The 20,000-nt window shown below is 47.2% G+C and overlaps 1 protein-coding gene across 4 annotated transcripts in view; it reads left to right on the top strand.

Moving 5' to 3' along the window:
• LOC143290371 (macrophage mannose receptor 1-like) overlaps positions 1 to 20,000 on the top strand; it is a 123,853-nt gene that overhangs the window by 62,519 nt on the left and 41,334 nt on the right. For all 4 annotated transcript variants that reach the window (XM_076599746.1, XM_076599745.1, XM_076599748.1 and 1 more), the window contains exons 22-31: positions 70 to 126; positions 1,582 to 1,761; positions 4,192 to 4,340; positions 6,293 to 6,409; positions 10,797 to 10,912; positions 12,651 to 12,799; positions 14,015 to 14,217; positions 15,362 to 15,495; positions 16,464 to 16,516; positions 17,838 to 18,032. In XM_076599746.1, coding sequence (XP_076455861.1) covers positions 70 to 126; positions 1,582 to 1,761; positions 4,192 to 4,340; positions 6,293 to 6,409; positions 10,797 to 10,912; positions 12,651 to 12,799; positions 14,015 to 14,217; positions 15,362 to 15,495; positions 16,464 to 16,516; positions 17,838 to 18,032 — 1,353 coding nt within the window. The remainder of the gene's footprint in view (positions 1 to 69; positions 127 to 1,581; positions 1,762 to 4,191; positions 4,341 to 6,292; positions 6,410 to 10,796; positions 10,913 to 12,650; positions 12,800 to 14,014; positions 14,218 to 15,361; positions 15,496 to 16,463; positions 16,517 to 17,837; positions 18,033 to 20,000) is intronic.

Here is a 20,000-nt window from a genome sequence, read left to right as displayed (position 1 = left end):
GAAGTTAACACAGTGTACAGTGTTGACAGGAAGTTAACACAGTGTACAGTACTGGTTTCTTTCCTTCAGGTCTTGGAGTCACCACTACGCCACGTCCTCGCATCACGTCGCCTATCTCTGTCCCCAGTGAGTACCTGGCATTACGTCCCCTGTCACTGTACCAAGCATTACGTCCCCTGTCACTGTGCCTGGCATTACGTCCCCTGTCTATGCCTAGCATTATGTCCCCTGTCATTGTACCAAGCATTACGTCCCCTGTCTGTACTTAGCATTACGTCCCCTGTCTATACCTGGTATTATGTCCCCTGTCAATGTACCTAGCATTACGTCCCTTGTTTGACCCTGTGTTAACCCACTGTGTATCCTTGTGTTAGCCCACTGTGTGTCCCTGTTTGACCCTGTGTTAACCCACTGTGTATCCTTGTGTTAACCCACTGTGTGTCCCTGTTTGACCCTGTGTTAACCCACTGTGTGTCCCTGTTTGACCCTGTGTTAGCCCACTGTGTGTCCCTGTTTGACCCTGTGTTAGCCCACTGAGTGACCCTGTGTTAACCCACTGAGTGACCCTGTGTTAACCCACTGTGTGTCCCTGTTTGACCCTGTGTTAACCCACTGTGTGTCCCTGTTTGACCCTGTGTTAACCCACTGAGTGACCTTGTGTTAACCCACTGTGTGTCCCTGTTTGACCCTGTGTTAACCCACTGTGTGTCCCTGTGTTAACCCACCGTGTGTCCCTGTGTTAACCCACCGTGTGTCCCTGTGTTAACCCACTGTGTGTCCCTGTGTTAACCCACTGTGTGTCCCTGTGTTAACCCACTGTGTGTCCCTGTTTGACCCTGTGTTAACCCACTGTGTGTCCCTGTGTTAACCCACTGTGTGTCCCTGTTTGACCCTGTGTTAACCCACTGTGTGTCCCTGTGTTAACCCACTGTGTGTCCCTGTGTTAACCCACTGTGTGTCCCTGTGTTAACCCACTGTGTGTCCCTGTGTTAACCCACTGTGTGTCCCTGTGTTAACCCACTGTGTGTCCCTGTTTGACCCTGTGTTAACCCACTGTGTGTCCCTGTGTTAACCCACTGTGTGTCCCTGTTTGACCCTGTGTTAACCCACTGAGTGACCCTGTGTTAACCCACTGTGTGTCCCTGTTTGACCCTGTGTTAACCCACTGAGTGACCCTGTGTTAACCAACTGTGTGTCCCTGTGTTAACCCACTGTGTGTCCCTGTGTCAACCCACTGTGTGTCCCTTTGTTAACCCACTGTGTGTCCCTGTGTTAACCCACTGTGTGTCCCTGTGTTAGCCCACTGTGTGTCCCTGTGTTAACCCACTGAGTGACCCTGTGTTAGCCCACTGAGTGACCCTGTGTTAACCCACTGAGTGACCCTGTGTTAACCCACCGTGTGTCCCTGTGTTAACCCACTGAGTGACCCTGTGTTAGCCCACTGTGTGTCCCTGTGTTAGCCCACTGTGTGTCCCTGTGTTAACCCACTGAGTGACCCTGTGTTAGCCCACTGAGTGACCCTGTGTGAACCCACTGAGTGACCCTGTGTTAACCCACTGTGTGTCCATGCTTCACGTGCAGACGGCAAGGTGTGGGGGTGCGGGCGCGGGTGGCGGGGGTACCGCGGTCAGTGCTACATGTTCGTGCAGTCCCGGGTCACGTGGTCACAGGCCGGAAATCAGTGTGGTCAGCAGGGGGCGTCACTCGTGTCCGTGCATGACTCGGCGGAAAACTCCTTCGTCTACAGCCTTGTGCCCAGGAGTGAGTTGATGATGATGATGATGATGATGATGATAACAATGACTTCTTCTTCTCCTCCTCCTCCTCCTCCTCCTGCTTCTCCTTCTCCTTCTCCTTCCTCTTCTTCTGCTCCTCCTCCTCCTCTTGTTTCTTCTTCTATTCAAGTTCCTATTCTTATTCGTCGTTCTTATTATTTTATTTTATTTCAGTTTATTTCTTTATTTTTTTATGTTTTGTGTCGTTCGTTCTTTATTTTCTATGTCGTTAAATGGGCTGAATTGTAAAAAGGCCTTTACTGTGCCTAATTCTTTACCCATTAAAGATTCAATCTTCTTCTTCTTAGCAGCAGTTACTAGTAGCAGCAGCATAGCAACAATAGTGCTAGTAGCAACAGCAATAGTAGTAGAACCTGAATCAGCAACAGCAGCAGCAGCAGCACAGAACAATAGTGCCAGTAGCAACAGCAATAGTAGTAGAACCTGAATCAGCAACAGCAACAGCAGCAGCAGCATAGCAACAATAGTGCCAGTAGCAACAGCAATAGTAGTAGAACCTGAATCAGCAACAGCAGCAGCAGCAGCATAGCAACAATAGTGCCAGTAGCAACAGTAATAGCAGTAGAACCTGTAACAGCAACAGAAGTAGTACCAGCATAGCAACAATAGTGCTAGTAGCTGTGGCAGTACTGGCTTAACGCTCGGTTTATGCCAGACATTGAGAGAAGCTTACAGGTGGACCAACAGCAAAGTGAAAACTACATGATCAATGGTTTCTCCACGGAATATCGGAAGTCATTTACAGCTTAGTCTTTTGTGAAGTGAAGGACAATAACTCAAGACTGTACTAGCTGTTAGTGCTGCAGCCTTGGGGGCTAGTTGGCCTTTGGGAACCATCCCAACACCGACTGTCCTAAAACCCTACTTGGCCGAGAGAGTGGGGATGTAACTTGGGCAAGACACTCTCCACTATAACATTCGGGACAGCAGTTGCCTCCTCTGCTGTTCTGATGGTCTTAGTCGAACACGACTATCTTACTTGGCCAAAACATTAGTGGTAGCTATATCAGGACCAGTAGCGGCACTTTTAGTGGTTACAACAGTGTTGCTAACAGCGACATATCAGGACCAGCAGCGGCACTTTTAGTGGTTACAACAGTGTTGCTAACAGCGACATATCAGGACCAGAAGCGGCACTTTTAGTGGTTACAACAGTGTTGCTAACAGCGACATATCAGGAGCAGAAGCGGCACTTTTAGTGGTTACAACAGTGTTGCTAACAACGAAATATCAGGACCAGTAGCGGCACTTTTAGTGGTTACAACAGTGTTGCTAACAACGAAATATCAGGACCAGTAGCGGCACTTTTAGTGGTTACAACAGTAGTGCTAACAGCGACATATCAGGACCAGAAGCGGCACTTTTAGTGGTTACAACAGTGTTGCTAACAACGACAGCATTACCTGCAGGTGCAGTAGAAGTAAAAGCAGCGGTAGCAGTAGCAGTAGCAGCTGTAATAGCAACAGTAGCACTATGATCGTTACAGATTTTGTTGAACATTGAAGTAAAATTTGTTAATGAAACAAAGTTTGTGTGCTTGAGCGCGCACGCGCGGCGCGCTCATGTGTATGTGTCTGTGTGTGTTGTCTGTGTCTTTCTGTGTGTCTGTGTCTATCTATATGTGTGTGTGCGTGTGCGTATGTGTGTGCATGTGTGTGTGTGTGTGTGTGTGTGAGTGTGTGTTTTATGTATGTATGTTAGAGTGTGCGCGCGCGGACATGAATGTGTGTGTGTTATGTAACTGGTGACTGTGACGTCACATGATTGGTGACTGTGACGTGCTTGTGATTCGTGAATGTGACGTCATAGTAATTGTGATTGTGATGTCATGTGATTGGTGACAATGCCGTTACGTGATTAGCGCATGTGACGTCATGTAAAAAAAAAGGTGATTGTGATGTCATGTGATTGGTGAATGACGTTTGATTGTAATTGATGAGTGTGACGTAATGTGACTGGTGGTTGTGATGTCATATGACTGCCTGTGACGTAATGTGAATGGTTGTTCTGACGTCATATGACTGGTGCCTGTGACGTCATATGACCGGTGCCTGTGACGTTATGTGAGTGGTGGCTGTGACGTCTTATGACTGGTTGCCTGTGACGTCATGTGAGTGTGCCTGTGACGTCATGAGTGGTGGCTGTGACGTAATATGACTGGTGTCTGTGACGTCATGTGAGTGGTGGCTGTGACGTCATGTGTGTGGTTTGGCTGTGACGTCATGTGAGTGGTTGGCTGTGACGTCATATGGCTGGTGCCTGTGACGTCATGTGAGTGTGTGCCTGTGACGTCCTATGACTGGTGCCTGTGACGTCATGTGAGTGGTTTGGCAGTGACGTCCTATGACTGGTGCCTGTGACGTCATGTGAGTGGTGCCTGTGACGTCATGTGCAGCGTACCACGGCAGCGTGTGGCTGGGCCTGAACGACATCAAGAGGGAGGGCAGCTTTGAGTGGAGTGACCTCAGCCCCGTGACCTTCGCCTTGTGGAAACCCCGTGAACCCAACAACCTCAACAATGCCGACTGCGTGGCCTTGGCCAATGTGCGGACTGCCTCGTTCTTTGGGTGGTGGTGGTGGTTCGTCATCACTCGTTGAGTTGTGGTGGTGGTGGTGGTGTTGGTGGTGGTGGTGGTGGTGGTTCGTCATCACTCGTTGAGTTGTGGTGGTGGTGGTGGTGGTGGTGGTTCGTCATCACTCGTTGAGTTGTGGTGGTGGTGGTGGTGGTGGTTCGTCATCACTCGTTGAGTTGTGGTGGTGGTGGTGGTGGTGGTGGTGGTTCGTCATCACTCGTGGAGTTGTGGTGGTGGTGGTGGTGGTTCGTCATCACTCGTTGAGTTGTGGTGGTGGTGGTGGTGGTGGTGGTTCGTCATCACTCGTGGAGTTGTGGTGGTGGTGGTGGTGGTGGTGGTGGTTCGTCATCACTCGTGGAGTTGTGGTGGTGGTGGTGGTGGTGGTGGTTCGTCATCACTCGTGGAGTTGTGGTGGTGGTGGTGGTGGTGGTGGTTCGTCATCACTCGTGGAGTTGTGGTGGTGGTGGTGGTGGTGGTGGTGGTTCGTCATCACTCGTGGAGTTGTGGTGGTGGTGGTGGTGGTGGTGGTGGTGGTGGTTCGTCATCACTCGTTGAGTTGTGGTGGTGGTGGTGGTGGCGGTGGTGGTGGTTCGTCATCACTCGTTGAGTTGTGGTGGTGGTGGTGGTGGTGGTGGTGGTGGTTCGTCATCACTCGTTGAGTTGTGGTGGTGGTGGTGGTGGCGGTGGTGGTGGTTCGTCATCACTCGTGGAGTTGTGGTGGTGGTGGTGGTGGTGGTGGTGGTTCGTCATCACTCGTTGAGTTGTGGTGGTGGTGGTGGTGGTGGTGGTGGTGGTTCGTCATCACTCGTGGAGTTGTGGTGGTGGTGGTGGTGGTGGTGGTGGTGGTTCGTCATCACTCGTGGAGTTGTGGTGGTGGTGGTGGTGGTGGTTCGTCATCACTCGTCGAGTTGTGATGGTGGTGGTGGTGGTGGTGGTGGTGGTGGTGGTGGTTCGTCATCACTCTTGGAGTTGTGGTGGTGGTGGTGGTGGTGGCGGTGGTGGTTCGTCATCACTCGTGGAGTTGTGGTGGTGGTGGTGGTGGTGGTGGTGGTGGTGGTTCGTCATCACTCGTGGAGTTGTGGTGGTGGTGGTGGTGGTGGTGGTGGTGGTTCGTCATCACTCGTTGAGTTGTGGTGGTGGTGGTTGTGGTGGTGGTGGTTGTGGTGGTGGTGGTGGTTCGTCATCACTCGTGGAGTTGTGGTGGTGGTGGTGGTGTTTTGTCAGAAATGACTGCCTTGTTTTTTTAGTGTGGTGGTGGTGGTGGTGGTGGTGGTGGTGGTTTGTCACAACAGACTACCTCACTCTTGTGTCTTGTGTCAGAGAGTGAGTGTATGAGACTGAGAATGTGAATGAATGAATGAGTGAATGAATGAATGAATGAATGAATCTTTATTTTCCAACGGTGAAGATATTAGCATATCTGCCGTTGTTCTAAGAAACACCCAAACATGTACGCATATAAATGTAGTTATAATTAATACTTAATACATGTATAATGTACGAGTATAATGTGAGTGAGAGTGAGTGAGTGAGTATGTGAGCGAGAGAGTGAGTGAGTGAGTGAGAATGTGAGAGTGAGTGAGAGAGTGAGTGAGTATGTGAGTGACAGAGTGAGTGAGTGAGTGAGTATGTGAGCGAGAGAGTGAGTGAGTGAGTATGTGAGTGAGAGAGTGAGTGAGTATGTGAGCGAGAGAGTGACTGAGTGAGTATGTGAGCGAGAGAGTGAGTGAGTATGTGAGTGAGAGAGTGAGTATGTGAGTGAGTGAGTGAGTGAGTATGTGAGCGAGAGAGAGAGTGAGTATGTGAGTGAGTGAGAGAGTGAGTGAGGATGTGAGTGAGAGTGTGAGTGAGAGAGTGAGTGAGTGAGAAGTGGGTTGTGTTGCACTGTGCTCACTGCCTGGCATGGGGTGTGTCTCTGGTCAGTCCCGATATTGGAGTGACTACAACTGCAACACCATGGGAGTGGCTGCCTTCGTCTGCAAGAAATCCATGGGCCTGCAGGACTCCGCTGACATTGCCCTCAGCAAGGGCTGTCCGCAGGTCAGTCATCCTTCACACGGTGTCTACATTTCTCCGTCACCACGTTTGTAGCTGTCTACATTTCTCCGTCATCACGTTTATAGCTGTCTACATTTCCCCGTCATCACGTTTGTAGCTGTCTACATTTCTCTGTCATCACGTTTATAGCTGTCTAATATTTCTCCGTCATCACGTTTATAGCTGTCTACATTTGTCTGTCATCACGTTTATAGCTGTCTACATTTCTCCGTCATCACGTTTGTAGCTGTCTACATTTCTCTGTCATCACGTTTGTAGCTGTCTACATTTCTCCGTCATCACGTTTGTAGCTGTCTACATTTCCCCGTCATAACGTTTGTAGCTGTCTACATTTCTCTGTCATCACGTTTATAGTTGTCTACATTTCTCTGTCATCACGTTTATAGTTGTCTACATTTCTCCGTCATCACGTTTATAGCTGTGTACATTTCTCTGTCATCACGTTTATAGCTGTCTACATTTCTCCGTCATCACGTTTATAGCTGTCTAATATTTCTCTGTCATCACGTTTATAGCTGTCTACATTTCTCTGTCATCACGTTTGTAGCTGTGTACATTTCTCTGTCATCACGTTTATAGCTGTCTACATTTCTGTCATCACGTTTACAGCTGTCTACATTTCTCTGTCATCACGTGTATAGCTATCTACATTTCTCCGTCATCGCGTTTATAGCTGTCTACATTTCTGTCATCACGTTTATAGCTGTCTACATTTCTCTGTCATCACGTTTATAGCTGTGTACATTTCTGTCATCATGTTTATAGCTGTCTAATATTTCTGTGTCGTCACGTTTATAGCTGTCTACATTTCCCCGTCATCACGTTTATAGCTGTCTACATTTCTCCGTCATCACGTTTATAGCTGTCTACATTTCTTCACGTTTATAGCTGTCTAATATTTCTCTGTCATCACGTTTATAGCTGTCTACATTTCATCACGTTTATAGCTGTCTAATATTTCTGCGTCGTCACGTTTATAGCTGTCTACATTTCTCCGTCACCACGTTTATAGCTGTCTACATTTCTCTGTCATCACGTTTATAGCTGTCTACATTTCCCCGTCATCACGTTTGTAGCTGTGTACATTTCTCCGTCATCACGTTTATAGCTGTCTACATTTCTGTCATCACGTTTATAGCTGTCTACATTTCTGTCATCACGTTTATAGCTGTCTACATTTCTTCACGTTTATAGCTGTCTAATATTTCTCCGTCATCACGTTTATAGCTGTCTACATTTCTGTCATCACGTTTACAGCTGTCTACATTTCTCCGTCATCACTTTTACAGCTGTCTTGATTTCTCTCTCATCACGTTTATAGCTGTCTACATCACGTTTATAGCTGTCTAATATTTCTCCGTCATCATGTTTATAGCTGTCTAATATTTCTCCGTCATCATGTTTATAGCTGTCTACATTTCTCTGTCATCACGTTTATAGCTGGTACATTTCTCTGTCATCACGTTTATAGCTGTCTAATATTTCTCCGTCATCATGTTTATAGCTGTCTACATTTCTCTGTCATCACGTTTATAGCTGGTACATATCTCTGTCATCACGTTTATAGCTGTCTAATATTTCTCCGTCATCACGTTTATAGCTGTCTACATTTCTCCGTCACCACGTTTGTAGCTGTGTACATTTATGTCATCATGTTTATAGCTGTCTAATATTTCTGTGTCGTCACGTTTATAGCTGTCTACATTTCTCCGTCATCACGTTTATAGCTGTCTACATTTCTCCGTCATCACGTTTGTAGCTGTCTACATTTCTCCGTCATCACGTTTATAGCTGTCTACATTTCTCCGTCATCACGTTTATAGCTGTCTACATTTCTCCGTCATCACGTTTATAGCTGTGTACATTTCCCCGTCATCACGTTTATAGCTGTCTACATCACGTTTGTAGCTGTCTACATTTCTCCGTCACCACGTTTGTAGCTGTCTACATTTCCCCGTCATCAGGTTTATAGCTGTGTACATTTCTCCGTCATCACGTTTATAGCTGTCTAATATTTCTCCGTCATCACGTTTATAGCTGTCTACATTTCTCCGTCATCACGTTTACAGCTGTCTTGATTTCTCTCTCATCACGTTTATAGCTGTCTACATCACGTTTATAGCTGTCTACATTTCTCCGTCATCACGTTTATAGCTGGTACATTTCTCTGTCATCACGTTTATAGCTGTCTACATTTCTCCGTCATCACGTTTATAGCTGGTACATTTCTCTGTCATCACGTTTATAGCTGTCTACATCACGTTTATAGCTGTCTACATTTCTCCGTCATCACGTTTATAGCTGGTACATTTCTCTGTCATCACGTTTATAGCTGTCTACATTTCTCCGTCATCATGTTTATAGCTGTGTACATTTCTCCGTCATCACGTTTATAGCTGTCTAATATTTCTCCGTCATCATGTTTATAGCTGTGTACATTTCTCCGTCATCACGTTTATAGCTGTCTAATATTTCTCCGTCATCATGTTTATAGCTGTGTACATTTCTCCGTCATCACGTTTATAGCTGTCTAATATTTCTCCGTCATCATGTTTATAGCTGTCTACATTTCTCCGTCATCACGTTTATAGCTGTCTACATTTCTCCGTCATCACGTTTATAGCTGTCTACATTTCTCCGTCATCACGTTTATAGCTGTGTACATTTCCCCGTCATCACGTTTATAGCTGTCTACATCACGTTTGTAGCTGTCTACATTTCTCCGTCACCACGTTTGTAGCTGTCTACATTTCCCCGTCATCACGTTTATAGCTGTCTACATTTCTCCGTCATCACGTTTACAGCTGTCTTGATTTCTCTCTCATCACGTTTATAGCTGTCTACATCACGTTTATAGCTGTCTACATTTCTCCGTCATCACGTTTATAGCTGGTACATTTCTCTGTCATCACGTTTATAGCTGTCTACATTTCTCCGTCATCACGTTTATAGCTGGTACATTTCTCTGTCATCACGTTTATAGCTGTCTACATCACGTTTATAGCTGTCTACATTTCTCCGTCATCACGTTTATAGCTGGTACATTTCTCTGTCATCACGTTTATAGCTGTCTACATTTCTCCGTCATCATGTTTATAGCTGTGTACATTTCTCCGTCATCACGTTTATAGCTGTCTAATATTTCTCCGTCATCATGTTTATAGCTGTGTACATTTCTCCGTCATCACGTTTATAGCTGTCTAATATTTCTCCGTCATCATGTTTATAGCTGTGTACATTTCTCCGTCATCACGTTTATAGCTGTCTAATATTTCTCCGTCATCATGTTTATAGCTGTCTACATTTCTCTGTCATCACGTTTATAGCTGTCTACATTTCTGTCATCACGTTTACAGCTGTCTACATTTCTCTCTCATCACGTTTATAGCTGTCTACATCACGTTTATAGCTGTCTACATTTCTTCGCCATCACATTTATAGCTGTCTACATTTCCCTGTCTCATGTTTAGCTGCAGCCTGTAGTTCAAATCATCCGTCTGTACACATTTCTTCGTCATCACGTTTATAGCTATGGTCTGTAGTTCAAGTCATTGATCTTTGTTACGCAAGAGAGTGAAAGCCAGACTAAAGGGAGGCAACAAACATTCACATGCGAGTTCAGTCCCATTCTCCCGCACTCTTCCGAAAACAAAACAGACACAAGGTATTGCCCCTGAGCCTACATAATTTAACAAAGATTCACAAATTGTTGCTGCTTAACAATCCACGGTCATACACGTAAAATGTTACATGGCTGTCTGAGTGTGTATGTGTGCGTGCCAGAAACTAAAATCTGATTAAATGACACGGAAAACGAATATGATGAGCGCCCAATGGCAGTCGTCAGTCGGCTCTACCCAGGTAGACAGCCTGTTGTGTAAATGACCCCGTGTTTGTAAAGCGCTTAGAGCTTGGTCTCCGACCGAGGACAGACGCTACATTGGTATCCATGTCGTCCTGACCTGCAGACGGGCGCAATAGCCGAGTGGTTAAAGCGTTGGACTGTCAATCTGAGGGTCCCGGGTTCGAATCACGGTGACGGCGCCTGATGGGTAAAGGGTGGAGATTTTTACGATCTCCCAGGTCAACATATGTGCAGACCTGCTAGTGCCTGAACCCCCTTCGTGTCTATATGCAAGCAGAAGGTCAAATACGCACGTTAAAGATCCTGTAATCCATGTCAGCGTTCGATGGGTTACCCAGCATGCACACCCCCGATAACGGAGTATGGCTGCCTACATGGCGGGGTAAAAACGGTCATACACGTAAAAGCCCACTCGTGTGCATACGAGTGAACGCAGAAGAAGTCCTGACCTGCACACTGACACGCTGACACACTGACACGCTGACACACTGACACACTTTGCAGGGGCTGGGCTACGGGGCCCAGTGCTACATCTTCGTCTCCACGCCGTCAAGGTCATGGAGGTCGGCCCAGGCCGACTGTCAACATCGCCATGGTAACCTGGCCACAGTCAATACCAGGTGGGTCCAGTCTGCGTGTGCGTGCGTGTGTGTGTGTGTGTGTGTGTGTGTGTGTGTACACTGTGCCTAGCTTCTTCCCTTTTTTTCAGCGGAAACTTGTTCCATTCCTTCATGTTTTCAGACACCCCCCCTCCACACACCACACCACACCACACCCCTCCCACCAACCCCCCACGTTCCCCCAGTCCCCATAGTGCCAATTCCTCTCCGGTCTGCTGGTTCAATCAATCAATCAATCAATCAATAACACTTTATTCATCCACATGGAAGTTGACTTGTCCAATCGCAGACTCGTTGTAAACATCAAAATGAAGTGATATAAAAAATAGATTAAAACTAGTCGAATAAGAAATCCCAATAGCTGACGATAGACTAAAGCAAACTCTCCAACTGTGTAGTTGCGTGTCATGGCTTGGCATGATTTCGTATGATCATGGTGCGTGTTGTCATACAATCTTATGTCGTGTTGTATCCATACAAAGTTTCATGGTTGTGAGGTCGTGTGATGTCGCGTTATGACGTTGTGTCCAGCTCCACGTGGCTTGCATGTAAGTCAGTCATTTACGTCACAGCACCGTCCTTGCAGTCCTCAACTCGTAACAGGTTCCATCATTTCGCTTCTCTTCGCGTTCTGTCCATGCCATCACGTCACTCCCATGGCCTGATTGGCCAGAAAGATTTGTGCCAAGGTCAATCGTCTGCTTCTTACTTTTCGCAGCACCACATGTGGTGCAGCATGTATGGGCCAGTTCACCTCACCTCACCTCACCTCACCTCAGGCCCATAACTACAAAGTAGTCGTTGGGGGAAGCCTGAGGACCGCAGACGCAACCTCCCTTCTCCATCTGTCTCTGTCGGCAGCCGCTGGCAGCAGCTCACGTGTGTGGAGTCCGGTCCATTGTTTGATGTTCTCATGCCAGTTCTTCCGCTGTCTTCCTCTTCTTCTCCCGCCCTCGATGGTGCCTTGCATGATTGTTTTGGACAGACTGGTGTGTCGAGTGTTGTGTCCAAAACTATATCAGCTTGCGTCTCTTCACAGTTGAAAGGAGAGGTTCCTGAGGTCCAGCAAGGTTCTCAATTCTGCTCCGTACATGTTCATTGGTCCTGTGCTCGATCCAGGGAATTTGAAGGAGATTCCTCAGGCCAGTTTGCACGTCTTGAAACTCTCTTGACACGTGCACTGAAACTGGTGTCCCGTTGTTTCAGATCTGCTTCAGACACCTCTCTCTCTCTCTCTCTCTCTCTCTCTCTCTCTCTCTCTCTCTCTCTCTCTCTCTCTCTTCTGCGCCGTATGTTGTTTCAAATGTGATTCAGACACACCTCACATCTATTTTAGCGTGGTGTCGTGTCCTGTTGTATCCTGTTGACTGTCATCCTCGTCATCCTGCTATCTGAAACTCAATGCCGTCCTGTTATCTGAAACTCAATGCCTGTTATCTGAAACTCAATGCCTGTTATCTGAAACTCAATGCCTGTTATCTGAAACTCAATGCCTGTTATCTGAAACTCAATGCCTGTTATCTGAAATTCAATGCCTGTTATCTGAAACTCAATGCCTGTTATCTGAAACTCAGTGCCGTCCTGTTATCTGAAACTCAATGCCTGTTATCTGAAACTCAATGCCGTCCTGTTATCTGAAACTCAGTGCCTGTTATCTGAAACTCAATGTCATCCTGTTATCTGAAACTCAATGCCTGTTATCTGAAACTCAATGCCTGTTATCTGAAACTCAATGCAGACACATCCAGGCCTTTCTGAGCGCTGAGCTGCTGAGCCGAGGGTCGGTGTACTGGATCGGACTGAGCAACACGGGCCCCATGAACAACACCTATGGCTGGGTCACCAAGTACCCAGTGGACTTCACCTACTGGGCCGCCAACCATACAGGTATTGTGTGTTCTGTGTTCACCTACTGGGTCATCAACCATACAGGTGTGTTGTGTGGTGTGTGTTCACCTACTGGGTCATCAACCATACAGGTGTGGTGTGGTGTGTGTTCACCTACTGGGTCATCAACCATACAGGTGTGTGGTGTGTTGTGTGTTCACCTACTGGGTCATCAACCATACAGGTGTGTTGTGTGGTGTGTGTTCACGTTCTGGGTCATTAACCATACAGGTGTGCTGTGTTATGTGTTCACCTACTGGGTCATCAACCATACAGGTGTGTTGTGTGTTGTGTGTTCACCTACTGGGTCATCAACCATACAGGTGTGGTGTGGTGTGTGTTCACCTACTGGGTCATCAACCATACAGGTGTGTTGTGTGGTGTGTGTTCACCTACTGGGTCATCAACCATACAGGTGTGTTGTGTGGTGTGTGTTCACCTACTGGGTCATCAACCATACAGGTGTGGTGTGGTGTGTGTTCACCTACTGGGTCATCAACCATACAGGTGTGTTGTGTGGTGTGTGTTCACCTACTGGGTCATCAACCATACAGGTGTGCTGTGTTGTGTGTTCACCTACTGGGTCATCAACCATACAGGTGTGTTGTGTGTTCACCTACTGGGTCATCAACCATACAGGTGTGTTGTGTGTTCACCTACTGGGTCATCAACCATACAGGTGTGGTGTGGTGTGTGTTCACCTACCGAGTCATCAGCCATGCAGGTGTGGTGTGGTGTGTTCTGTGTTCACCTGATGAGTCATCAGCCATACAGGTGTATTGTGTTCTCACCTATCGGGCCATCGTCCATACAGGTATGGGCTTTTGGAACCGTCTTTGTGTGTATGTGCGTACGTGCGTGCGTGTGTGCGTGTGTGCGCATGCGTGCGTGTGTGTGTGTATGCTGACAAAGTACGTAAAAAAAAACCCAACGAAACAGTAACCACGTACACGTTCATAACCCTTAACCTTCAACCTTTGATCATTAACCCATGACCGTCCGCTTAAATTATTTACTCATAATCCTTAACCATCAACCTTTAGTCATTAGTTATTAGCCCTTAACCATTTACCCTTGAATCCTAACTTTTCACACACAAAAAATCCGTGATCATTCATCCTAGTTACCACCACCACCCTACCCCATCCACCCTCACCCTTTATAACCGTTAACCTTGAACCTCGACCCTTAACCCCGGCGACCTTTGTTGCCCAGGCAACGAGGTGGGCAGCTGCGTGGCCATGACGACGGGTCGCCAGGTGGGTCTGTGGCAGAACGTGGCCTGCAGTCAGCGGAGGCCGTACATCTGTGAGGTGGGGAGGAGGGGCTTCACCACCCCGCCCCCCACCATCCCTACCACCATTGGCAGGATCCCCTGTCCCCCCGGGTGGACCGTCATGGAGACACTCTGCATCAAGGTCAGCCCTGTCCTCCTCTTCCTCGTCCTCCTCTTCTTCCTGCTCCTCTTCCTCGTCCTCCTCTTCTTCCTGCTCCTCTTCCTCATCCTCCTCTTCTTCCTCGTCCTCCTCTTCTTCCTGCTCCTCTTCCTCGTCCTCCTCTTCTTCCTGCTCCTCTTCCTCATCCTCCTCTTCTTCCTCATCCTCCTCTTCTTCCTGCTCCTCTTCCTCACCCTTATCTTCTTCCTGCTCTTCTTCCTCATCCTCCTCTTCTTCCTGCTCCTCTTCCTCGTCCTCCTCTTCTTCCTGCTCTTCTTCCTCATCCTCCTCTTCTTCCTGCTCCTCTTCCTCATCCTCCTCTTCTTCCTCGTCCTCCTCTTCTTCCTGCTCCTCTTCCTCATCCTCCTCTTCTTCCTGCTCCTCTTCCTCGTCCTCCTCTTCTTCCTGCTCCTCTTCCTCATCCTCCTCTTCTTCCTGCTCCTCTTCCTCATCCTCCTCTTCTTCCTGCTCTTCTTCCTCATCCTCCTCTTCTTCCTGCTCCTCTTCCTCCTCCTCTTCTTCCTGCTCTTCTTCCTCATCCTCCTCTTCTTCCTGCTCCTCTTCCTCATCCTCCTCTTCTTCCTTATCCTCCTCTTCTTCCTGCTCCTCTTCCTCATCCTCCTCTTCTTCCTGCTCCTCTTCCTCGTCCTCCTCTTCTTCCTGCTCCTCTTCCTCGTCCTCCTCTTCTTCCTGCTCCTCTTCCTCGTCCTCCTCTTCTTCCTGCTCCTCTGGCTTTTCCTTCTCCTCTTCACGTTCCCCGGAATGGATTGTTCATGGGGGCACTCTGCACTAAGGTCAGCCATGTCCTCCTCCTCCTCTTCCTCTTGCTTTTCCTCCTCTTTCTTCTCCTCTTTCTTCTCCTCTTCCTTATTTGTTACAATGTGAACACTTGTCAACTATATCTAATCCATTATAGATAGATAGGTAGGGGTGTGTGTGTGCGTGTGTGTGTGTGTGTGTGTGTGTGTGTGTGCTGTACTGTTTGTACGGCCAGTAACGTTCCTGGTGTGTGTGTGCGTGTGTGTGTGTGTGTGTGTGTGTGTGTGTGTGTGTGTGTGCTGTACTGTTTGTACGGCCAGTAACGTTCCTACATGTTCCACAACAAAGCAGCTATGTTTGTGTGAAGGCGTTCAACGTCACTCAGAGTGAGCGGCTGTCGTGGATGGAGTCACGTGACCGCTGTCAGTCCTATGACGGAGACCTGTTGGATGTCCGCAGTGCCGATATGGAGGACTTCGTCATCAGTCACGTGTTCAACAAGTAAGACTTCGTCATCAGTCACGTGTTCAACCAGTAAGACTTTGTCATCAGTCACGTGTTCAACAAGTAAGACTTTGTCATCAGTCACGTGTTCAACAAGTAAGACTTTGTCATCAGTCACGTGTTCAACAAGTAAGACTTTGTCATCAGTCACGTGTTTGACAAGTAATACTTTGTCATCAGTCATGTGTTCAACAAGTAAGACTTTGTCATCAGTCACGTGTTCAACAAGTAAGTCTTTGTCATCAGTCACGTGTTCAAAAAGTAAGTCTTTGTCATCAGTCGCGTGTTCAACAAGTAAGACTTTGTCATCAGTCACGTGTTCAACAAGTAAGACTTTGTCATCAGTCACGTGTTCAACAAGTAAGACTTTGTCGTCATCAGTCACGTGTTCAGCAAGTAAGACTTTGTCATCAGTCACGTGTTCAACAAGTAAGACTTTGTCATCAGTCACGTGTTCAACAAGTAAGACTTCGTCATCAGTCACGTGTTCAGCAAATAAGACTTTGTCATCAGTCACGTGTTCAGCAAGTAAGACTTTGACATCAGTCACATGTTCAGCAAGTAAGACTTTGTCATCAGTCACGTGTTCAGCAAGTAAGACTTTGACATCAGTCACGTGTTCAGCAAGTAAGACTTCGTCTGTCATAAGTCACGTGTTCAACCAGTAAGATTTTGTCTGTCATCAGTCACGTGTTCAACAAGTAAGACTTTGTCATCAGTCACGTGTTTGACAAGTAATACTTTGTCATCAGTCCTGTGTTCAGCAAGTAAGACTTTGTCATCAATCACGTGTTCAACAAGTAAGAATTTGTTTGTCCTGAGTCACGTGTTCAACAAGTAAGACTTTGTGTACGACTTGTGTGACTCAGTGGTTTATGTGTTCATTGATTGGTTTGAAAAGTCTGGATTCCATGTCTTTGCTGTGCCTTCCAACCGACCTGTCTGTCTTGTTGTGGTTGTTGCAGTGTCACAGAGGGAGACTGGTGGATTGGTTTGAACGACCGAGATTCAGAAAACGGTACGTCCGCTGTTTCTGTTCGCAGTATGTATATGGCACAGACTTCAACACCCTTGATTTCTCTTTCTGAAATAGTAACAGTCATTCTGTTCTTCTTCTTCTTCTTCTGCGTTCACTCGTATGCACACGAGTGGGCTTTTACGTGTATGACCGTTTTTACCCCGCCATGTAGGCAGCCATACTCCGTTTTCGGGGGTGTGCTTGCTGGGTATGTTCTTGTTTCCATAACCCACCGAACACTGACATGGATTACAGGATCTTTAACGTGCGTATTTGATCTTCTGCTTGCATATACACACGAAGGGGGTTCAGGCACTAGCAGGTCTGCACATATGTTGACCTGGGAGATCGTAAAAATCTCCACCCTTTACCCACCAGGCGCCGTCACCGTGATTCGAACCCGGGACCCTCAGATTGACAGTCCAACGCTTTAACCACTCGGCTATTGCGCCCGTCATTCTGTTCTGAATCTGATTCTGTATATGTGCGTGCACAACGCGTTCGCTTGAAGAGTCCAGTGTCCTCAATTGTACCGACTGCTCGGCCAGCATCAGATCAAAGCGTTCGTGTTCCTTTGATTTCGTTTACTTCGTGTCTTTCGATGTGGAAACAAAACACAGGACTGGAGATTACATAACGACACGCTTGTTACTTGCACTTGTCGTCATGCGTGTTTCTGGTGTTCAAGGTTGACTTTAACTGTGGAGATACCCTTTCAAAAAGATAACAACAGCAACAGCGACACCAGTAACAATCATAAATCAAAGCAGAAATCAGACATCAGAAAGAACACCAATGATCATCATAAACAGACATCAGAAACAAACCCAATGATAATGATAAAACAACAACAACAATATAATGGTGCTAGCAATGACCAAATTTCCCCACAACAACAACAACAACAACAATATAATGGTGCTAGCAATTACCAAAGTTCCCCACAACAACAACAACAACAACAATATAATGGTGCTAGCTATGTCCAAAGTTCCCCACAACAACAACAACAATATAATGGTGCTAGCAATGTCCAAAGTTCTCCACAACAACAACAATATAATGGTGCTAGCAATGTCCAAAGTTCTCCACAACAACAACAACAACAACAATATAATGGTGCTAGCAATGTCCAAAGTTCCCACAACAACAACAACAATATAATGGTGTTAGCGATGTCCAAAGTTCCCCACAACAACAACAACATAATGGTGCTAGCAATGACCAAAGTTCCCCACAACAACAACAATATAATGGTGCTAGCAATGACCAAACTTCCCCACACCACCACCACCATAACACGTGAGCGGTGTGCGGTCAGGTCACGTGTGGAGTGACGGGCAGGGCGTGGTCTACACCAACTGGTTGCCCGGGGAACCCAACGACTATAATGGACGGGAGGACTGTGTGCTGTGGCACCTCACCGACAGCAACGTCACCGACGGCAGCGTCCCCTACGGCTGGCAGGATGCCAACTGCTACGTGGCCAGGAGATACATCTGCTACATCCCACGCCGTGAGTCACAGTCTGGGCAGAGGGAGGGGGGGGGGGGGTAGTGGTGGTGGTGGTGGTGGTGGTGGAGGGGGGTGGTGTTGGTGGTGGAGGGTGGTATCGGTGGAAGGATGGTGTTGGTGGTGGTGGAAGGATAGAGGTTGTGGTGGTGGTGGTGGTGGTGGTGGAGGGGTAGTGGTGGTGAAGAAGGTGACAGGGTGGTTAAAAGAGAGGTGTAAGGAGGAAGGTGACAGGATGGTTAAAAGAGAGGTGTAAGGAGGGAGGTGACAGGGTGGTTAAAAGAGAGGTGTAAGGAGGAAGGTGACAGGATGGTTAAAAGAGAGGTGTAAGGAGGAAGATGACAGGATGGTTAAAAGAGAGGTGTAAGGAGGGTTACAAGGTGGTTAAAAGAGAGGTGTAAGGAGGAAGGTGACAGGATGGTTAAAAGAGAGGTGTAAGGAGGAAGGTTACAGGGTGGTTAAAAGAGAGGTGTAAGGAGGGTTACAGGGTGGTTAAAAGAGAGGTGTAAGGTTACAGGATTGTTAAAAGAGAGGTGTAAGGAAGGTTACAGGGTGGTTAAAAGAGAGGTGTAAGGAGGAAGATGACACGATGGTTAAAAGAGAGGTGTAAGGAGGGAGGTGACAGGGTGGTTAAAAGAGAGGTGTAAGGAGGAAGGTGACAGGATTGTTAAAAGAGAGGTGTAAGGAGGAAGGTGACAGGATGGTTAAAAGAGAGGTGTAAGGAGGAAGGTGACAGGATTGTTAAAAGAGAGGTGTAAGGAGGAAGGTTACAGGATGGTTAAAAGAGAGGTGTAAGGAGGAAGGTGACAGGACTGTTAAAAGAGAGGTGTAAGGAGGAAGATGACAGGATGGTTAAAAGAGAGGTGTAAGGAGGAAGATGACAGGGTGGTTAAAAGAGAGGTGTAAGGAGGGAGGTGACAGGGTGGTTAAAAGAGAGGTGTAAGGAGGGAGGTGACAGGGTGGTTAAAAGAGAGGTGTAAGGAGGGAGGTTACAGGATGGTTAAAAGAGAGGTGTAAGGAGGAAGGTTACAGGATGGTTAAAAGAGAGGTGTAAGGAGGGTGACAGGGTGGTTAAAAGAGAGGTGTAAGGAGGGTTACAGGGTGGTTAAAAGAGAGGTGTAAGGTTACAGGATTGTTAAAAGAGAGGTGTAAGGAGGAAGGTTACAGGGTGGTTAAAAGAGAGGTGTAGGGTTACAGGATTGTTAAAAGAGAGGTGTAAGGAGGAAGATTACAGGATTGTTAAAAGAGAGGTGTAAGGAAGGTTACAGGGTGGTTAAAAGAGAGGTGTAAGGAGGAAGATGACAGGATGGTTAAAAGAGAGGTGTAAGGAGGGAGGTGACAGGATGGTTAAAAGAGAGGTGTAAGGAGGAAGATTACAGGATTGTTAAAAGAGAGGTGTAAGGAGGGAGGTGACAGGATGGTTAAAAGAGAGGTGTAAGGAGGGAGGTGACAGGATGGTTAAAAGAGAGGTGTAAGGAGGAAGGTTACAGGATGGTTAAAAGAGAGGTGTAAGGAGGAAGGTTACAGGATTGTTAGAAGAGAGGTGTAAGGTTACAGGATGGTTAAAAGAGAGGTGTAAGGAGGAAGGTTACGGGATTGTTAAAAGAGAGGTGTAAGGAGGGAGGTGACAGGGTGGTTAAAAGAGAGGTGTAAGGAGGAAGGTGACAGGGTGGTTAAAAGAGAGGTGTAAGGAGGGAGGTGACAGGATGGTTAAAAGAGAGGTGTAAGGAGGGAGGTGACAGGGTGGTTAAAAGAGAGGTGTAAGGAGGGAGGTGACAGGGTGGTTAAAAGAGAGGTGTAAGGAGGGAGGTGACAGGATGGTTAAAAGAGAGGTGTAAGGAGGAAGGTTACAGGGTGGTTAAAAGAGAGGTGTAAGGAGGGAGGTGACAGGGTGGTTAAAAGAGAGGTGTAAGGAGGAAGGTTACAGGATTGTTAAAAGAGAGGTGTAAGGAGGAAGGTTACAGGATTGTTA

Source organism: Babylonia areolata, chromosome 15 (genome assembly GCF_041734735.1).
Source record: "Babylonia areolata isolate BAREFJ2019XMU chromosome 15, ASM4173473v1, whole genome shotgun sequence".
Classification (NCBI taxonomy): Eukaryota; Metazoa; Mollusca; class Gastropoda; order Neogastropoda; family Buccinidae; genus Babylonia; species Babylonia areolata.
This window is presented reverse-complemented; position numbering and strand designations above follow the sequence as displayed.